Below are 19,418 nucleotides of genomic sequence, written 5' to 3' on the forward strand. Positions count from 1 at the left end.
TTCGGAGTGGGTATCAAACTGCCAAAGTCATGTGATTTCAGTAAAGCTTCGAAGCTTCAGGAAGCAGTGTTTTGAAATCGGCATCACTAGATATTGTTGAATAAAGTCATTATTTTGTTTTTTTGGCACACAAAAAGTAATCTTGTCCCTTCATAACATTAAGGTTGAACCACTGTGGTCACATGAACTGTTTTAAATACGTCTTTAGTAGCTTTCTGGGCAGTGAAAGTGTTAATTGTCTTGCTGTCAATGCAGGCCTCACTGAGCTGAAAAATATCTTAATTTGTGTTCCGAAGATGAACGAAGGTCTTACGGGTTAGTATGACAGAATTTTCATTTTTGGGTGAACTAACCCTTTAATTTAGGCTTTTATTCACATACAAACTTTGATCAACAGACATACATACAGCACATCAAATATGGCAAACAGAAGCTGGGCAATGAGGTTTGTTCTCACATGACACACAAGCACATTTGAGCTTTATGTATGTGTGTTGTTTATAAGTAAAGAGAAGCCTTCAAATCTATTCATCATATGAAGCAATTGTATCACTTTAGAAGACTTGGATTAACCGCTTGATTCATATGAATTTCTTTTACAATCTCTAGAACTTTTTAATTTGGGTGAATGGACTTTCATTGGAGGGACAGAAATTTCTCAGGGTGTATTAAAAACATCTTTATTTGTTTCGAAGATTAAAGGGTTAGTTCACCCAAAAATGAAATTTCTGTCAATCATCTTTGGAACACAATTTAAGATATTTTTGATGAAATCCGAGGATTTCTGAACTACACATGTGCAGCAACGTCATTGCACCTTTTGAGTTCAAGAAAGGATCTGAACTCCAGAATTTGTCGTACTCAGTTGACGTAGTGAATGCAGTGCAGGCTTCCAGGTTCTATGTCAGAACGGCAACTCATTATTGGCCGGCTCCTGCATCAGCATCACACGCATGCATCATGCTGCTCACATGAACAGCGTCGGCCAATACTGAGCCGGCATTCGGACGTAAACACGGAAGCCTGTACTGCGTTCACTACGTCAACTGAGTATAACAGCAGTTCAAATTGTTAAATAAAGTTGTTATTTTTGTTTTTGCGCGCAAACTGAGTTTGAGTAAATTATGACAGAATTTGTTTTATTTTTGTCTGAACTAACCCAATTTAAGTGAAAATTAATCCAATTATATTCAAATGAACATAGATGTTAGGATCATAGGTAATTTTTTTCTTGTAGATTTTTCTAGTCAGCTTTAATACATATTGACAGTAAGCCAGTTATAACAGGAAAGAGATTTAGTCACAGTTTACATTATCAGAATCCTACCTGACAGCGCACTGAAAGAGTTACTGGTGTTGAGGTTCTTGTCTCTATTAGCATTGCTGACACTAGTGATATGGCTCTGAGAGCAGTCCATTATCGTAGTGGGCCGTTGAGTCTCTTCCTCTTCATCACTGCTGGACTGGGAAGCAAAGATGTCCGGCTCTCGATGAGTGGCTTGTCTGTCCTCGTGCTGTTTGCTTGAATTCTGTGTTTGGAGAGTCATCCTATTGAGTTTGTCTTCTGTCCACTCTGTATCTGCTACTAAGAGAAATTGCAGGAGTAATGAAATCCAAGAATCTGGAAGAATCTAGCAACTATCACACAGTGTTAGCTCTATACCTTGTGGGATGGAGTTTCTTTTGGAATGAAAGAACAGCTTTGCTCTTCGCGTGTGATGATCAAGACAGCCGTGGTCAGAATCATCAGGGTCACTGCTCATTGACCCGGCTTTAGTGTTAGTCTGTTGAGGAGATAAAGACAAATGTTTAAAAGCATACTCATTCGGCCATGTACTATAATGTAAACCTATTTTTAAGTTACAGAAATATGTGCGAGCTTACGTCTCTCAAATTGAAGGTGATCTCCAGGTTGCTCCAGAAGTAGTCTGAGAACTCTGGATACATGTCCAAGACCTCCAGTACATCTTCTCTGTGGATTTTGTGCAGGTCACAGTACGTCAGTGCTCTCACATCAGAACTTGACTTTCCAGGACGCGCATATAAGTTAATGGGCTCTCCGAATATATCATTCTTGCCTGAGGATAGGCAAAGGGAAGCGATATTTACCATAAGTTTTAAGAGACAAAAAAATGCTCAAAATGTGACTCATAATAAATCTTTCCTCAGTTAACAAACACTAAACACTTTGAATTCATAAAAGTATACAACCACACAATTCTCACTATTTTTCCCATACAAACAGAAAGAGTAATATGCTAGTATGTAGTAAAGAAAACAGAAAATAATAGTTTGCATCAACAACAGATGGCGCTGCTTGGCATTGTTCATTAAAAAAAACAAAATACCAACATGTCCACAAGGTGGAGCTACACAACAACAACAACAGCTTTCTCATTTGAATTCTCAGGATGAGTACTTGTACTTTATCTTTGAGTAAATAAAATAAAATAAAATAAAATAATTATTAATTTTTGCTGCTTTTCTGCATTCATAAGACTGGTCATACATAATGAAGTTAATCACAAATTATTTTATTCTATTGTTTCTCCTCAAGTTTATACATCTAAAAGTACTCTAATGGTGCTGATGTCAATGTAATACAAAGTATATATTTTCCATAATATTTTCCATACATTCATAATATTGTTATTAAATGGGTCTTTAAAGATGAAAATATATAGCTGCCTTTATATTTTAAGGAAGGTGACCCGCTCAAAAGATTTTTTGGGGGTGGTCAACGGAATCAAAAATGTGGAAAACCCCTGACACAATGAGATGGTCAGTTTTTGTGACCCAAACTCTCTTCCTTTACCTAAAATGGCCACTACCACATCTCCCTTTAAGATCTCAATGGAGCCACGAGAAATGAAGTACAGCGCTGAAATCACATCGCCAGCATGGACCAAGGTGTCTCCTGGTGGGGCGTGTGTGGTCTTGAACTTCATAGCCAAAGCACGCAAGCAGCCTTTAGTGGAACCCTTGAAAGCTTTACAGTTCTGCAGCAATGTTCGATTCAGATGCAAACAGATGTCTGCCTGTAAGCACTCTGGGAACCCCTTCAGCACCTGCAATGAGATAAAACAGGTTAATGTGATAAATGATAATCCGTAATGTGCCCTGTCATGTGTGTATGCAAGAATAAAGAGAGTGGGAAAAAATAGAGTACGCCCAGGTGTTCACAAGGTGATTATTTATATGGCTCTGTGACTCACAGCATTCATGTCAATGCCGTTAGTGTAGGACCAAGCATGCTGAAAGTACTCTTCCAGTTTTTGCCTGAGTGGGTTGGGGATCTGGTGGAAACGGATAAATTCCCGAACCCGTAGCATCTGAGTGTGGTAACGTGCGGTGCCAGAGTACAGCCTCTGGATGATGGCTGACACATTTCCAAATATGCTAGCATACATCAGTGCTGTAAAGAAAAAAACAAACATTTATATTAAAATAGAAACAGTTTTTTTTTTTTTTTTAATTGTAAACCCTGTTGAAAAAAACAGCATATGCTGGTTAGGTATGTTTTGAAGCATTGAAGCTGGTTTGAGCTGGTTTATGCTGGTCCGTAGTTGGTCATGAGCTGGTTTAAGCTGGTCAAGTGCTGGTCCTAAGATGGTCCTAAGCTAGCTCCAGCTCAGGATCAGCTTATAACCAGCTCAGGATCAGATTAAACCAGCCCATGACTAACTAAGAACCAGCATAAACCGGCTCAAACCAGCTGCCATGCTTCAAAACATACCTAACCAGCATATGCTGTTTTTTTCAACAGGGAATTTTTTTGAGATTTTTTGAAATTTTGCAGTCATAGCGGTTAAAGGATTAGTTCACTTTAAAATGAAAATGACCCCAAGCTTTAATCACTCTCAAGCTATCCTAGGTGTATATGACTTTCTTCTTTCTGATGAACACAATCTGAGTTATATTAATACATGTCCTGACACATCCAAGCTTTATAATGGCAGTCAACGAGTATGAAGCTGAAGAAAGTGCTTCCATACAAAGCCAAATGTACTCCACACGGCTCTGGGGGGTTAATAAAGGCCTTCTGAAGCAAAGAAATGCGTTTGTGTAAGAAAAATATCCATATTTAACAAGTTATAAAGTAAAATATCCAGCTTCCGCCAGACCGCCTTCCGTATTCAACTTAGGAATAAAGTATAATGCTTCTCACAGTTCAAAATGCTTACGCTATGTCCTACGCCTTCAGTATTCAACTTACGAAAAAAGTGTAACTGACACTATGCCAGTCACGCTTTTTTCTTAAGTTGAATATGGAAGACAGTCTGGCAGAAGTTAAATATTTTACTTTATAACTTGTTAAATATGGATATTTTTCTTACACAAACGCATCACTTTGCTTCAGAAGGGCTTTATTAACCCCCCGGAGCTGTGCGGAGTACGTTTATGATGGATGGATGCACTTTCCTCAGCTTCATACTCATTGGTCCTGTTCACTGCCATTATAAAGCCTGGATGCGTCAGGATATTTATTAATATATCCCCGATTGTATTCATCAGAAAGAAAAAAGTCATATACACCTAGGATTGAGGGTGAGTAAAGCTTGGGGTAATTTTCATTTTAAAGTGAACTAATCCTTTAAAAGCTGTAAATCAAACTAACCTTCAATAAAAAACACTAACCTCCAATAAGCATGACACAGATAGAAAAGATCTTCTCAGAATTGGTGTTTGGGGAGACGTTTCCAAAGCCCACGCTGGTGAGGCTGCTGAAGGTGAAGTAGAGGGCAGTGACATATTTATCTTTAATCGAGGGTCCTGATCCAGGACTCGTTTCATTATACGGCTTCCCCAGCTGATCACCCAAAGAATCAAGCCAACCAATGCGAGATTGACTGCTCCTCTCCACGTTCCCAATAGCATACCAGATGCAGGCCAGCCAGTGGGCGATAAGTGCAAAGGTGCACATGAGGAGAAAGAGCACTGCAGCTCCATACTCAGAGTAGCGATCGAGTTTACGTGCCACACGCACTAATCGCAGCAGCCGAGCTGTCTTCAGTAGGCCAATCAGAGTCGTCGTCTGCCAATACATGAAAATGATTAGGATCAAAAGGTTATGACAAGGTTTGTGGCAGCTATGACAGAATATTAAAGTCACAATGAAATCAAAATTCACAAATCTTATTTTTTTATGGAAAATTGCAGTATTTATTATAAATGATTTATCTGTGCATATCATATTTTTTTATGAACCCTCATAATCTTTAATTGAAATAAATTCCTCTCCCTCTTGTATCTCTTCTCTTCTCTGATGATGTGTTTACTGGCGTGAGGGCGGGACAACCTGTCACTCACATGAGTTCACAACGACAGCAAACCACAACCATCCAATCAATTCCCGATGGACAATATCAAGTCCCACCCTACATTTTTCTTGTTCAAGACTGGGACATACACCACAAAAGGGAAGTAAAAGACTTTTGCAACTTTCAAAATCAAAATTACCCATAAGCTCACTCACCTCTTCTCCTGAACGATAAATGAGCAAGTCAAAGGGAATGGCAGCCACCATGTCAATGAGGAACCAGCCTTTAAAATAGTGGACGGCTATTCGGCCAGGCTGACTGACCACTTCGTCATTGCTGTTTACGTAGGTTGTGCGAAAGTTAATCACAATGTCCACTACGAACATGATATCCACAATGAGGTCCACCACGTTCAGCGGACTGCAGGAGTAACCGCAGCGCTGCATGGCAGCCTCTTCCTCATCGCTGAGCAGGAAAGAAGCTGAATAAGGTGTGAAGATTGCTGTATAGATGACCAGTAGCAAGATGACCCAGTCCCAGACTGCCTTGAAGGGGCTGTAGTGCAAGATGGTCCATTTGTGGATACGGGGAGCCTGCAACTTATACTCAGGAAGGACATCTGCACCCAGAGACAGCACCTGAGAAGGAATATACTTCACAATAAGAAGTCTTTTCAGATTATAAGATGAATGACTGTTTAGATGTCGAAGTGCTTTTCTCATTACATAAATCAGAATAAAGCCTCTGCAGCAAAACCACTTTTACACAATGACATTATCAACATGTTTGAATGGTCTCCTGCTCCTAAGAATGAAATGAAAATTCAATCAGAAAGTTTTTTTGAAAGAAATGAATACTTTTATTCAGCAAGGAGACATTACATTAATCAAAAGTGACAATAAAGATTTATATTGTTACAAAAAAAAAATCTATTTCAAATAAATGCTGTTGAAATGCTGCCTGAAATGCTGTTGAAATGCTGCCTGAAAAAAATGTATCACCTTTTCCTCAAAAAATATTAATATTAATTCAGCATATTAGAATGATTTCTGAAGGATCATGTGACACTGAAGACTGGAGTAATAATGCTAAAAATTTAGCTTTGCCATCACAGGAATAAATTACATTTTAAAATATATTCAAATGTAGTTATTTTAAATGATAATAATATTTTACATTATTAATGTTTTTATTGTATTTTTGGTCAAATAAATCATTTTTGATCAGATTGGTGAGCATAAAAGACTTCTTTCAAAAACATTCAAAAATCATACTGACCAAACTTTTGAATTGTAGCATACAATTATATGAATAATTATTAATTTGATTTAGATATAATATAATCATTGATCACACATAATTGGTTGGTTTCAATTTACCTTTCGCTAAGACTTAAAAATATGTTTCTGATAAATTCTACCTTAACAACTGTTGCCATCAGCCATTTTCAAGTTTTTACTCTCTCCACAGTTTTTATATTGCAAAGCTACATAACCGTAAAACAAATATTTAAAGAAAAACAGCATATAAATGCTTTATCGTCATAAGAATAAAATCCAGCCAATTTATACCACTTCATGAGCACATATTCCTAGGAGACGTTCTGTAAAGCTTTTCTGAGCTATCAACAACATCAATTCTATGTTTCATAGACTAGCCAGTTTAACCAAAACATGTTCAGTCCATTCTCCTCATTTATTTGTATAAACCTTTTACAAAGCTCGCTGTAAGGCAGAAATATTATCATATGTTCCTGACAGGAACTGAGTGAATCATAACTCAGTGTGGGTGAAGTAATGAAGCCATGTTTAGTCTCTGAGATATCCACTGAGTACACATCACTGCAGAGAACATTAATGCTTTACACTTTGTAAACACCCTCTGGGCAACAAACTTCATCTCATTATTTTTTCCAGGCCCCTAAAGAGGTGACCAGTGTTTAGTGATATGCTCAAAGCTCCAGTGAGAGAGTTTTCATTACTCTTACTTGTAATCTACTGCCTTAATTATTCTTATAAACACAACAACAACAACAACAACACACACAAATACTATTTCACTACATAAACCATTCTTTATAGCTCAGGTACAAATATTTGTGCATGTGTACATTCTATGATTTATTAAATCTTGTTTTAAGACAGCCTTGAACATAGTCCACCAAAGGCCAGTGATGTAGAATTATAATTCATTTATGTTAATCTAATATTTCTCTTGCTCATTATGTGCCATTAGGATGAAGAAACACATCCGCAGCAGACTAAAAAGCAAGTAGGAGAAAAAACAGATCTTCTAGATTTCATTTGTTTATGGAAATTAAAGTCAGGCTATATTCATAATCAAAAAAACTTCATTCCACTGACACTTGTCCTCAACAAATAATGCCTGTACTAAACAGCTCATAAAATCAAAATCTCAGTTAGCTTCCAGATTAAATATGTTTAATTCATGCATCTATTTTTGTAACTAGGTTAAAATTTATGAAAAAGCTGGTGTAGTTTCCATCCATGACTTGCCTCAGCACTCATTTAAATTGTGCAGAACAATAAAACATGGTCAGACAATAACAAGTGACGTTCTAAACTACAATAATTCCTCATAAAAATATGCATAACACATAAATGCGTTCTAGAATACATTGTCCAAATATAAACTGAAAACAAAAACTTTTCTCAACCTCAATGTCTCTGGCCGCTCTTACCTCTCTGCTCTCTTGGCCAAGAGAGGGACTTGGCTTATCCCAAAAGTGGAGGCTCTGGGAGCCTTGTTTGCAAGGCATGTGTATCTGAAATGAAGGCTGAAGCTGAACAGAAGGAGGACAGGACTGGAAGAGCTTGTTCAAAGGATTCAGCACCAAGGTCAGAATCATGATCCACAAATAATCTTCCGACTGCCACTGCTCACGGCTCAAGTGGCAGAATCCATGACTCCTCTGGTATGCCTGGGGAACGGAGAGCACAGGAGCTGCTCTCCTCAGGATCCAGGATCTATCCACCCCCAATTCCTAATTCTCTCTGCTTCTTTTCTGCTGACTTCTGTTCTTCTGGCTTTGTCCATTTAGTGGAGGTTTCTTCGGGTGCTTGCAGTCCATCTACTCCTATGTTTTGTGTTACTGCTCTACAACATTTGCAAGAAAGATTGAAAGACCTGTTTGTGCTATTGCTCTGATTCAGATGCAGAATAGCTGCCAGTCACTTAAACATATACGGAATTAGAGAGAGAGTGAGTATGTTTGTGTGTGTGTGTGAGAGAGAGAGAGAAAGAGAGAGAGAGAGACAGACCGACTACTGGAAAAGGGCACAACAAAATCTTGTAATTAAACCATTACTGGGACACATTTTCCCCATAATTCATCTGCTAACAAACATTAGATAGTCCATTTAGTACATCAGTTCTCAATCTTTTTGACTTTGTGATTTTAATATATTCTGATTCTTGTTTTTTTTTTTTTTTTTTTTTTTTTCTCCAATAAAAATAACAGATATCGAGGGGGAAAAAAAGTATTATTTCAGTTTACATTTTTTTTTTTTTTAGCATTTTTATGAAGTCTTTTAAATGTAATGTTTTTAATATAATATAATAAAATAATTTTTTGAGTCATATTTGGAAGTTTCCCCAACCCCTGGTTGAGAACCACTGATTTAGAAGCATGTTCACATACATTTATACAGCTGTACACAAAAAAAGACAACAAATATAAATGATTTGAGTAACACTTTAGTATAGGGAACATGTATTCATTATTAACTATGACTTTTCCCTCAATAAACTCCTGATGTACTGCTTATTAATAGTTAGTAAGTTAGTCGTTAAGTTTAGGTATTGGGTAGAATTAAGAATGTAAAATATGGTCATGCAGAATAAGACATTAATATGTGCTTAATAATTACTAATTTAAGACCCTAAAATAAAGTGTTTACCATGATTTGCTAGTTTTGAATGGAAACAGTAGTACAATGCTATAAGAAAAATGTTTGAAGTGTGTTTGAAGATCACCTGTTATACTTTTCTTCAAAGATGCTAATTGTATTTTATCTCTAGTAAAAGGATTATAAATGTTCTGCCTTGGTTTATTAATATCCAGAGTGTTGAAGGAGTTTACATTGTGACAGTTAGTCAATACTTCAATTCTCTTGATGATGAACCTGTAGAAATGTTCATCACCATTACTGAATTTCTGTCACCTCAGATAATAAATCACATCAAAATCCTTCAGTGTCCCTCATCTCAAGGCCTGATTCACCCTCAGTGCTTATTAACCAGCATCATCTTGCATGAAATTACAAGGCTGGTGCTGGGTCCATGCGCATTAAGCAAATGTTATATTTCAAATCATGTTTATTCACCAATGTCACCCAAAATTGGTGACAAACATATTTGGCTACTGTGGCTGTCCTTGTGAATTAGCTGTGTGTGAGTTTGTTGGGGTGAAGAGATGGGTGGGGGTGGATATGTCAGTCCAAGGCCAGTACCACAGCAGGGGTGGGAAAGAGAGAGGACATGAGGGTGAAGGAACCGGCCTTGGGACTGAAAATAGCCTTCTGGGACGGAACTGCAATGAAGCTCCAACAAACCATAAAACACTGTTATCCTCACTGGCTCCTTGTTCTCTGACTCACCAGACAATTTACATCTTTGATCTACAGCCAAGACATCTACTACCTTACAGAGCTCTGTGCAGTAAAAAACCAGTAAACCCACTTTTAATTTATCAGATTAGAAGAGCCATGTTGGCAGGGAATCTGCGATCAATAAATAAATATAAATTGTGGTTCTCAATCTTTTTGACTTTACAAAACTATTCGAAGGCCCCCAAATTATTATTTTCTTTAAAAATTTATAGACACTAGGAATGTCCATACATTAAAACAAGCAAATAAAATAATTAAAATTAAAATAATTAAATTTCAGAATTCCAGAATTTTTATGCTGAATGTTCTTCGCACATCCCACTTTTTTAAACCAATGAATTTACATGACTCTTCCAGATGTTCCAGATGTTCATAAGGATTAAAGGGGTGATTGATTATGATTTCATTTTTTAACTTTAGTTAGTGTGTAATGTTGCTGTTTGAGCATAAACAACATCTGCAAAGTTACGACGCTCAAAGTTCAATGCAAAGGGAGATATTTTCTTTTAAAAAATTCTCTGTTTAAGGACTACAACAAACGGCTGGTAGGGACTACAACAAGCTTCTTACCGGGTTAGTGACATCAGTAACCACAAAAATTTACATAAACCCTGCCCCCAAGAACACAGAACAAAGGGGGTGAGGCCATGTTGGGCTGCTTTAGAGAAGAGGAAGAGTTGTTGTAGTAGAGTGTTGTTACCATTTCAATGCTGGATTTGCACAAAAGATTAACATGACGGCACATGCTAGTCGATGAGTTGAATCAACTCCACAGCAACTACTCCACTAACCATTCAGAAACTTCCAGATGCATTCTAAATGTTGTTTCTTCCTGAGTCTCTCCATCAGTGTCCGACTCCGGTTTGAACAATGTAAGGCTGAACACCGTTACTGACAATCGTCATTTTGGCTGTGTGAGATTCTCCAGCTTTGTTGTTGTTGAGCAACCAAAGCATGAGCTGTTAAACCTCTGCCCTCTTTTGGAAAGTGGGCCAGGAGCAGCAGCTCATTTGCATTTAAAGGGACACACACAAATAGTTGCTCACACCCAAATAGTTGGGGGACACCAGAGACTTATATTACATCTTTTGAAAGGAGCATTATAGGTCCCTTTTAAGAATAAAGATTTAATAATATATAATGTACATGGAATTTTGTTACATCCACGCCTTCCCGGACTCCAGTTCCCAGAATCCTCCTGTTTTCCTCACCTGTCTTCACTTCCCTCATCAGTCTTCCCGCCATTTTACCCGGATTCCCTGCACCTGTTGTCCTCGTCAGCACTCCCTTTAAGTTGGACTCACTCCCTGCACTCCTGGTCCGTTATATTGTTTGCTACATGTGTGTAAAGCTGTCGTTCTGACCTTCTATATGATTAAAGCCCTTATATTGTGGATTTCCGTATTTCGTCTCCCGTGCCTCCAAAGCCAGCTACAGCGTCGGATCGCTTTTGTGGGTGCCGGCAGGACGGTCGCTCGCTGGAGAGGTATGTGGAGGAGTTTGTCGAGCTTGCTTATTTGGCGAATTGGCCAGATGCCTGTTTGAACGCCTGTTTTCTGGCGGGGCTGGACGAGGACACGATCCGTTTTAAAGAAACTGCCTGCTATTTTTCCCTAGTTGAAGCAATTAATCTGATTTTGTTCCTAAATTGTTCTGATTTTGTCATTGAGGAGGTTCTTGATAAGTCGTGTGATCCTCGTCCAGTTTCCTCAGAAACACCGGCGGCCTGGTCAGTTCGCCAATCGCCGCTTCCCTCCGCCTGCCCCTCCAGTGAGCATTCCCCTGGTGTCCTGCCGGACCCAAAACCCCAGAAGATCCTCTGCTGGGCCGAAACGGCCGAGAAGGAAAAGAAAGAAGGCCGTTATACAACCCCAGTCTCCTGAGTTTTCTGCCTCCGTGCAGCCCCAATCTCCTGAGTTTTCTAACACCAAGCAGCCCAAAACGCCCATAATTGTGGAAGAAGAATGGTTGATAGACTTTTGGACTGAAATTACTCCAAGTCCCCTCTTCCACGCTCCATACTTCCACAAGCTCGATCCATGTTCCCACGAGCCCGCCCCGGCTGCCAACGAGCCCGCCCCGGCTGCCAATGAGTCCGCCCCACGTGTTCCCGAGCCCGCTCCGGCTCCCGCCGCCGAGCCCGCCCCGGCTCCAGCCGCCGCCGCCGAGCCCACCCCAACCGCCGCTGAACCCACTCCAGTAGCCCACGAGCCCTTTGAACTCCTGAGTCTCCCAAAATATTTTTTTTTGGGGGGGGAAGGGTATCTGTGGGTGGGAAAGATGGGGGTGGGCTCGGAGACCCTCCGTGGCCTGCCAAGGCTCCTGACCCTCCGTGGCCTACCAAGGCTCCTGACCCTCCGTGGCCTGCCAAGGCTCCTGACCCCATGATGGCCAAGGACCTGGTACCACCCTGGAGACCTCAGCACCCGCCTGCACCCCCCGCACCTGCCTGTAGGTCTCCAGGGCGCCCACCCCCCCTCCCCGTTGTTTCATCTGAGGCGTGAGGACACGCCTTCCGGGGAGGGGGAGGTAATGTTACATCCACGCCTTCCCGGACTCCAGTTCCCAGAATCCTCCTGTTTTCCTCACCTGTCTTCACTTCCCTCATCAGTCTTCCCGCCATTTTACCCGGATTCCCTGCACCTGTTGTCCTCGTCAGCACTCCCTTTAAGTTGGACTCACTCCCTGCACTCCTGGTCCGTTATATTGTTTGCTACATGTGTGTAAAGCTGTAGTTCTGACCTTCTATATGATTAAAGCCCTTATATTGTGGATATCCGTATTTCGCCTCATCTATACAGCATACACCGTAACAAATTTATGACTTTTACAGGTCTAGAAATCACACTAACTCATATGTCCAGGTTTTCCAAGACAGTGAGAGTCCTGCCCTTAGTGTATATATATATATATATATATATATATATATATATATATATATATATATATATATATATATATATATATATATATATATATAAATATATAAATAAATATACTATTTACTTACAAGGAAAAAAGCTTTACAAAGCTGCTGAGAGATGATTTAAAATATGAAATACATTGATTTTAAGTTACTTTAGCTTATTTGAAATCTTGTTGTCCTATTTTAAATCTTTTTGAGGCCCCTTGGAAGTTTGCTGAAGCCCACAGCGCCCTGGTTGAGAACCACTGATATAAAACATTGATTCCTGTAGATTCTGAACATACGGCTTAAACAAAAAATTATTCATTTGACTTGCTGGTTAACCTGTCACTCACATGAGATCACAACAACAGCAAACCACAATGTTCCAATCAATACCAAAATCAAGTCCCGCCTTGCATGTTTTCTTGTTCGAGAAGCCATTTCACTCGGATATACGTTACAATAGGGGAAAAAAGACTATCACAATTTCCAACTTCATATTGTGAATGTATTCCTTACATTGTATAAATAATAAAAAATGTCTATTTGGGATTGGAGTAACCAAATCAATTAGCCATTATAAAAATCCATATTGGTCAACCACTAATTTGTACCACTAATATGAAATACTGTTTTGATCCTTATTATATTCACACAGTGAGTGAATATAATCAGGTTATAACCCAGTTGACAGAACATTCACCTATGCTATATCCATCCCTTGTGTGTCATTTCAGGCTTATACTGTACATGCTTCAAGGCAAAAACTTTCCTGATCTCCTGCTTCGCACCAGCTGTCCACCAATGTCATGAGAGTCCTCGCACAAAAGACCCCTCCATTAAAAGACCATTACTGAAGTACATAACAACCCCTCTCACAAATCAATTAACAATGCTTCTCAACTGAGAAGCAACCCGCCAACATCCAGCTCCAGGGTGTCCTGTCCTCATCTGACTGTGAAGAAATGAATTCAGGTCTTGGGAACATCACGGGTAGAGAGTTTAGATGTATAGAGCTGAAGAAGGCTTTGAGAAAGCTATCAGTTGAAACACTGAAGTTAATCTCATGGGGAAGCAGTCAGAGAGGGCAACCATCGATCAAGGAAGCGCTATAGCCCATAGGGCACTGCCATTTGCAGTGAGTGATTGTCTCAGTGCCTCACAGACGGTGGTGTGGCAGTCAAGGGCATCCTTGTGTTGAGATGAATGTAGGGTGCTTGACCTGACTGCTGTGACTGTGATGAGAAGGACCCAGTTCTGACACCACAACACCAATCTTACACGCCGCCAACAAGAGGCTCTGGGCAGAGACAAATGCCAGTGTTTCCATCCTGTGCCAGTGTTCATGTCCTGTGTCATCATTTTCATCACATTACATACAAAGAACAGGCACATTCTGTAACGATTTAAAGGGATAGTGCACCCTATAATTACTATTTTCATTTAAGAGTGATCTCTTTTTATTTCTTATACTGACAATGCATTTAATTCTGAATGCCATTCTAGAAGCAGCTGTTTACACCATCTGACTCCACTTCAGTCTCTCTCAATACTGGAGACAAACCACGCACAGACTACCATTAGATTACAATTGATTTAAAAGTCTTTCCCTTTACTTTAAATACACTGAACGTCACCGAATTTCAAAGAATTCTAACTATTTATAGTCTCAGTGTACCAAGAAAGGTTATGTCAAAATAATCTAAGCTGTCAATATTCTACTGGTTGAGTTTTCAGTTTAACCATGCATTATATAAGCATAAAATGTATACTAATAATAACTATTATTATTATTATTATTAGTGGGTTTAACTATAAGTCAATGTTTAATACGCTACCATTGAAAAGTTTGGGGTCAGTAATTTTTTATGTTTTTGCAGGACGTCTCTTTTGCTCAACAAGGCGGAATTTATGTAATCAAAAATACAATTAAACAGTAATATAGTAAAATATTATTACACATTAGAATAACTGTTTTCTACTTTTAAATAGAATTTATTTCTGTGATGTCAAAGCTGAATTTCCAGCATCATTACTCCAGTCTTCAGTGTCACATGATCCTTCAGAAATCATTCTAATATGCTGATTTGCTGCTCAAAAAAAAACCAAAAAACAATTCTTATTATTATCAATGTTGAAAGCAGTTGTGCAGCTTATTTTTATTTTTTTGTGGAAATCATGGATTCTTTGATGAATAGAATTTTCAAAAGAACAGCATATATTTGAAATAGAAATCTTTTGTAACATTATAAAGGTCTTTCTTAAAAAAAGAATTCTTACAGACCCCAAACTTTTAAACAGTACTGTGTATTAAATGGTAAAAACAAAGCATACTTTCCATGGGAACTCACCTCCTGTGCAACAATACTAGAGATGCGAACAGCCCTCTTCACCCGAGTGTTTCTCCGCTCATTGCTCTCTTGCGCCCCCTCCTGAGGAATGCTGCCTCTGGCACTAAAGGACATATTTCTGCTCCATACAGATAGCTGACTAGACTCTGTTATCCATCACTGTTCATCTCACCTCACCTTCTGCTCACAAAAACAGCAAATACATTCATCCTCTGAGGTGGATCACTTCCGTCAATGTGAAGGCTTCTCTTTCAAATATGTCTCCAATAAACACCTGATTAGTCTTTAAATTTCAGAGCAGTTCACTCACTTTTTCCACGCTTCAAAGTTGTCCTGTCTTTGAAATCCTATTGCTGCTCAGCACCACGCTTTTTTGGTCACTCCAAGCGAATCATCACAACAATATGAGTAAACTGCTGATCTTTACATTAGTTTCTCACACTAAAACCAGAAAACAGAATATGAGTCTGAACAGGAGCAGCATGGATCCATCGTCACGCTGTCAGCGCAGCTGTTCCACTTTTTCCACGCTTTGCCTTTTAAAGAGAGTAAACTGCCTGTGGTATCCCTCTCCATCCCTCCCTCTCTCCCTCCCTCGCTTTCCGAAACACTGTGTTTGTATACGTTCCTCTCGCTCTCTCTCTCTTCTCTGTGGAAGTCCCACTCGGGAAGAGATGTAATTGCAGCTGGCTGTCTGATCCACCTCCTCGCTCTCAGTAGCCCAGCTGCAGGGCTTGATGGATATCCTCTGTTCCCCTGATAAGCACAAACATGCTAAAAAAAAGAAAGAAAAAAAGCTGTTTTTTTCTCTCCGTGCCCACCTCCCAGGCATGTTACAGACCCTCACCTCTCACTCGCTTGTCTTATGATAATTTTCACCCACATTAGTTTTACCATACTTAAATTACATGTTTAAAATGAAAGCCAAGCCAGCGTATGCGGTGAATAAACGCTTTTTGCCAAACGTGGGTCACTGCTCACATATACAGACTTGTATAATTATTCTCAATTAAATTTATTCATGATAAAACACGGCTATGACCGCTTCACCCAACGGTTCTGTGTATCACTACACAACACCCTTAGCAACCACTCTTAGCAACGTAAACTGTTTGTTCTCAGTTGATATTGTTCATTGAAGCTTACTGTATTATGTAGAAGAGTACTGTGAGAAAGAGTTTGAGTGAGCAAGTTTATTACCTGCATTCAGATTTAGCATTTTCCTTCAGGTCAGTCCTATGTTCGTAATAAAAAATCTGTTTAAATGTCCGATGTATTATCTTGTCCTTTTAACAGTTAAGGGGTTTTCCCGTGACTGACAGCGCTAGTCAAAGCATTTGTCAGTTGCGTCTTGTTCCGTGTTCACAACAATTCAGTCTTTTCAATAGTCTTTTCTCTTTGCTACTGACTGACACACTTATAAAGACAGTCTTTGCTGCCATCTAATGGCGTAATAATGTAACTTCTGTTGCTGTTCACGGTCAGGGACTATTTTTTCTGGTGGAAGGAAGGCTTTTAGTGAAAGTTTACTTCATGAAAGTTGCATTGATACATATTTTTGGCTTTAATATTTGTATTGTAAAGTATATGTCACTGCTGAAGGGGTCCGCTTCGTGTCGTGCCTAACAATGTCCTTCAGCCGTGACTTACTCACGATACAGCATAGCGTCTCGTACCTTATTGCTTACATATACAATTGTTCATTGTTAATTCATGTTCCTATATAATGCATTATTATAATATTATAATGCATGCTTATGTTAATTTATACAACTGAAAGTGTTAAAAATGTATTAATATACACTACCATTCAAAAATTGTCTAAGATTTTATAATGTTTTTGAAAGAAAGCCCTTATGCTCAGCATGGTTGCATTTATTTGATCAAAAATACAGTAAAACAGTAATATTGTGAAATAGAACTACAATTTTAATTGTTTTCTATTTCAATATATTTTAAAATGTAATTTATTCCTGTGATGGAATAAACATTTTTATTATTATGTTGGCTTGGCACAAGCCAACATATTGATATACTACTTAAACATCTTATTACTCTTCTTACCCCTTTTTTCTGACTGCTACTCCTCCTAGAACTTTAATGCTACAAGCACCAAACTCGCCACAGACATGGGTCTGGTCTCTAGTTAGTTGCTATATCTTTTTAGACCGATCAGATATACAGTTTTTTTAATATCAATTTTTTAAGTCAAAATTTTCCCATAGACTTACATAGACAGAGCAAAAATGCACCCTCTAGAGGAGCAGTACCGTCCACTGGAGGAAGCAGGATAAGACCGCAAACTTTTAAAGGGTAATGTATGAAAAATTTACATTAACCTACCTAAATGAATGCTGTAAAAGTATTGCTCCTTGTTAACTTAGTTCACAATACTAAATGCTTTAATTACTTGAATCTGAAAGTGTTACCAAAATATATTACTAAACACTCACTGCAAAAGAACAATGAAAAACAAACATCTACACCCTGGTAAATGCATCATTCATTCATATTTTTTGGAATGTGTTGGTTGGCATTCACTTTGAAAACAACTGATCTATAAGTCATGTGCACACACTAAATGACCCCTGACAGCATAATTACTCACCCATGACTGACCTCATGCGTGACAAGTCACCTTTTTCATGTGTCAACAAAGATCACACTTCCTGTCTGATGGCTCGGAGTTTAACCGATAATGACACAATGTAAAACAGCTATTTACTAGATAATAATACAAGGACGTCAAACGAAAAAGCCAATTTCATTCCAAGACACAATGTACTGAACATCTCTGCTTTCTAGGTGATGATGAGTAAAAAAGCATTGGCAAAGATAATAAGACCTCTCTGAATATGCAATACCACATTAACCTGTTTTTAATGTGACATGATGTTTTCACTCTGAAGGCTTTCAGTGTTCACCAAGGTCATACACTACCAGTCAAAAGTTTGGAAACAGTAAGATTTTTAATGTTTTTAAAAGAAGTTTCGTCTGCTCACCAAGGCTGCATTTATTTAATTAAAAATACAGTAAAAACAGTGATATTGTGAAATATTATTACAATTTAAAATAACTGTTTTTTATTTGAAAATATTTGAAAATGTAATTTATTATTGTGTTGGCAAAGCTGAATTTTCAGCATCATTACTCCAGTCTTCAGTGTCACATGATCCTTCAGAAATCATTCTAATATGCTGATTTGCTGCTCAAGAAACATTTATTATTATTATCAATGTTGAAAACAGTTGTGTACTTTTTTTCAGGATTGCTTGATGAATAGAAAGTTCAAAAGAACAGCATTTAACAGAAAAACAAAGCTTTTGTAACATTATACACTACTGTTCAAAAGTTTGGGCCAATAGTAAAAATAATAAAATTGGGGAAAAAAACTAAGAAATAATTCCATCATGCCACTACAACAAATACTATTCTTATTTACTCAGTGCAAATTCTCATGCTCCTAGAATAATGCATACTCACATTGTGCTTGACTTTATGAGTAAAGACAGAAAAGAAAAGCATACAACTGTGGAGAAATATATTTAAATGAAGATGCCTGAAGTCATTACACATTATTCTGAAGGAATGATAAATTATTCAAACTCCCAAGTCTCCCACAAACAATTCTTTCTACATTTATGTGAAAAAATGGTGTTCAGTCATAGCTTTTTTTTAATGGTTTATAACACAATTTATCCTGAAGTATTTCTTTATGTCAAGGTCCATATGAATTTACCATCCAAGTGCTAGTGTTTCAATGTCAGATGTTCGTGTCAATGGCCACTCTCATATCGACAGTATCTTCTTTCAACTGTCACTGTAATTAAATTATAATTATAGACTTAATTATATAATCAAAATTAATCAAATAGTTATTTAACACCCATACTGTCTCGGTAAGTCTGTGTTTGAGTTTAGTTTTTCATGGAATTTTAGGCCATGTTTACACCAGTGCGTTTTCATTTTAAACGATCCTCATCCATATTGGCATTTACACTGTGTTTCAGAAATGATCTCCGTCCACACTACATGACCGAAATCGCATGTCACATGACCATTTATGCACGCTGGGCATGTAAACAGTTGCAGATTGCTCTAATAATAGCTTGCCTCTTACAAATGTAGGCAAGCTGTGGTATTATAAAATGCAGAGTTTAACTGCACAATGGCTGCTAAAGAGGACAACAAAGTCAGCAAAACTTGCATTTCCGTCTCCACGTTATTGTTTACATTGTTGTTGAGCCTGGTCTGTTACAGAGCCGTT

The 19,418-nt window shown here is 38.3% G+C and overlaps 1 protein-coding gene across 2 annotated transcripts in view; it reads right to left on the reverse strand.

The window, feature by feature from the left end:
• kcnh2a (potassium voltage-gated channel, subfamily H (eag-related), member 2a) overlaps positions 1–19,418 on the reverse strand; it is a 45,886-nt gene that overhangs the window by 2,783 nt on the left and 23,685 nt on the right. The window contains exons 6-12 of one of the 2 annotated variants that reach the window (XM_051879617.1): positions 5,477–5,899; positions 4,639–5,035; positions 3,216–3,415; positions 2,816–3,068; positions 1,885–2,078; positions 1,664–1,784; positions 1,328–1,582 (exon numbers count right to left, since the gene is read on the reverse strand). In XM_051879617.1, coding sequence (XP_051735577.1) covers positions 1,328–1,582; positions 1,664–1,784; positions 1,885–2,078; positions 2,816–3,068; positions 3,216–3,415; positions 4,639–5,035; positions 5,477–5,899 — 1,843 coding nt within the window. Of the gene's footprint in view, positions 1–1,327; positions 1,586–1,663; positions 1,785–1,884; positions 2,079–2,815; positions 3,069–3,215; positions 3,416–4,638; positions 5,036–5,476; positions 5,900–19,418 lie in introns of both variants that reach the window. The other variant, XM_051879611.1, reaches the window with a different exon arrangement.

The sequence above is a fragment of the Ctenopharyngodon idella genome, chromosome 2 (genome assembly GCF_019924925.1).
Source record: "Ctenopharyngodon idella isolate HZGC_01 chromosome 2, HZGC01, whole genome shotgun sequence".
Classification (NCBI taxonomy): domain Eukaryota; kingdom Metazoa; phylum Chordata; class Actinopteri; order Cypriniformes; family Xenocyprididae; genus Ctenopharyngodon; species Ctenopharyngodon idella.